The following is a 1,784-nucleotide window of genomic DNA, read 5'->3' as shown; positions in this document are numbered from 1 at the left end:
GGTAGGGCGCGGCAGGGGGAATGGGTTGGGGGTCCTCCGCACCTCTTTCCTGGCCGTGACACCTGTTTCCCCACAGGCTGCTGCTCCTCCACCTGGAACTGAAACGCTGTCTCTTCACGGTGGAGCCCTCGCGGGATAAAGGTGACTGGGAGGTGGGCGGGGCCGGGAGGGGCGGGGGCTGGGCAGGGGCTCTGCGTTACCGCACCCCTCTTCCACCTTCAGAACCGTCTCCGGAGCACCGCCGGCGCCTTCTCCGCTCTTTCTACACCCTGGTTACCGCCACTCACTTCCCACCAGGTCAGCGGCGGGCACAGCGACCCCTTTGCACACACTGGGGCACTGGGTCCCAGTTCTCACGAGGCGGGAGTAAGAGGCAGGGGAGGGGGAAAGCGGTAGGAGAAGCGTGGACTGGGGATGGCCGTCTGTGAGCCCCGGGCATGTACACGGGCACGAAGGGAAGAGAGCTGAAGGGAGGGGCAGGAAGGGCCCAGCCTGCAGGTTTCAGAGCCTCCTGGCTGACCCTAAACACCGAGACCTCATCTCCTGCCAGGTGCTTTTTGTGTATTGACTCACTTCTTCCTCGGGCTTCCCTTATAGCTCAGTTGGTAAAGAATCCACCTACGATGCGGGAGTCCTGGGTTCGATCCCTGAGTTGGAAAGATCCCCTGGACAAGGGAAAGGTTACCCACACCAATATTCTGGCCTGGAGAATTCCATGGATTGTATAGTCCATGAGATCACAGAGAGTCAGAGAAGACTAAGCGATTTTCGCATCCTCATAGTTGAAGGTTATCTCCTGTTACATCATTATTTCCATCTTATAGATGAGCAAACAGGCTTAATAAACAGCAGAGCTCTGCTGTGATTCAAACACAGGCAATCCACACGCTCCTGCTCTACTGCTAAAAATACAGGCTTTGGGTGGAGGAGGTTGGTAGATTCCACAGAACACAGGTCCAGGAGGAAAAGCTGTCACACAGAACCTGAGGCCCAGACAAAGAAAGGGACCCAGAGTGATACTACAATCCCAGCAAAGACCCTGATGAGTGTAACAAAATAGTGAAAAGTTCCATCTGGAGGGGCAAAGGACTGCCCCTTCCTAGCCATGCGACCCCACCTCCCTCACCTGCTTCCCAAGTGGGGTGGGGTCCTCTGGAGGCCAGTGCCTGGCACCTGGGCAGCATCTCTTGCATGTCTGTACTGCTAACCAGATTGCTTGGGGCTGCACACACAGTGTCCCCAGGAAAGTGGGGCACTGGGGCTGGAAGAGGGGGAGAGTCTGATCTCAAGTCCTGACAGCTGGCTGGAGCTGCGAGCCTCTTCCATCAGATGTTAAACTTAGCCCAGGATGGGGGTTGGCTCCCTCAGGTTGGCATTCTAGTTGTCCAGGCCTCACTGGTCACCTCGACCTTCGTTGTCCTTCCTTCAGAGCCAGGGCAGCCAGAGGAGAAAGCAGAAGAGGCCATCCACCGGGCCCAGGTAGCCAGAGCCTGCTACTTGGTGTTGGGGACTGAGGAGCCAGGCACAGGATGGCGGCTGGTGGCGCTGCAGTTGGGGCCACGGCGGCTGCTGCTGCTGCTGTCTGCTCAGAGTCCCACATACGGGCTGCGGGGCCTGGCCACCCACACTCTGCATGCCCTCACCCCGCTCCTCTGACCACTGGACCTGAACGCCAGACATAGACAAGGACGGGGGCTGTTAGCGTCTCTGTTTATTCGCTCACAATAATACACAGCCCCTGGAAGGGAGGGGGCAGGAGGGGCTATGACAGGATGGGGGGGGGG

General features: G+C 58.4%; 1 protein-coding gene and 1 long non-coding RNA gene across 2 annotated transcripts in view; one reads left to right on the top strand and one right to left on the bottom strand.

Annotated features, from left to right (window-relative positions):
• FUZ (fuzzy planar cell polarity protein) overlaps positions 1-1,784 on the top strand; it is a 5,912-nt gene that overhangs the window by 3,696 nt on the left and 432 nt on the right. The window contains exons 9-11 of the mRNA XM_010849715.1: positions 77-141; positions 223-297; positions 1,430-1,771. Of these exons, the coding sequence (XP_010848017.1) occupies positions 77-141; positions 223-297; positions 1,430-1,656 (367 nt within the window). The 3' untranslated portion in view covers positions 1,657-1,771. The remainder of the gene's footprint in view (positions 1-76; positions 142-222; positions 298-1,429; positions 1,772-1,784) is intronic.
• On the bottom strand, positions 764-1,192 carry LOC104995673. The gene is made up of 2 exons (XR_826074.1): positions 1,127-1,192; positions 764-983 (listed from the first exon to the last, which is right to left on the bottom strand). It is a non-coding gene; the product is annotated as an uncharacterized LOC104995673 (long non-coding RNA).

Source organism: Bison bison, unplaced genomic scaffold (assembly GCF_000754665.1).
Source record: "Bison bison bison isolate TAMUID 2011002044 unplaced genomic scaffold, Bison_UMD1.0 scf7180017864285, whole genome shotgun sequence".
NCBI classification, from domain to species: Eukaryota; Metazoa; Chordata; class Mammalia; order Artiodactyla; family Bovidae; genus Bison; species Bison bison.
The sequence above is the reverse complement of the archived record's forward strand: the minus strand, read 5'-3'. Positions and strand labels throughout refer to the sequence as shown.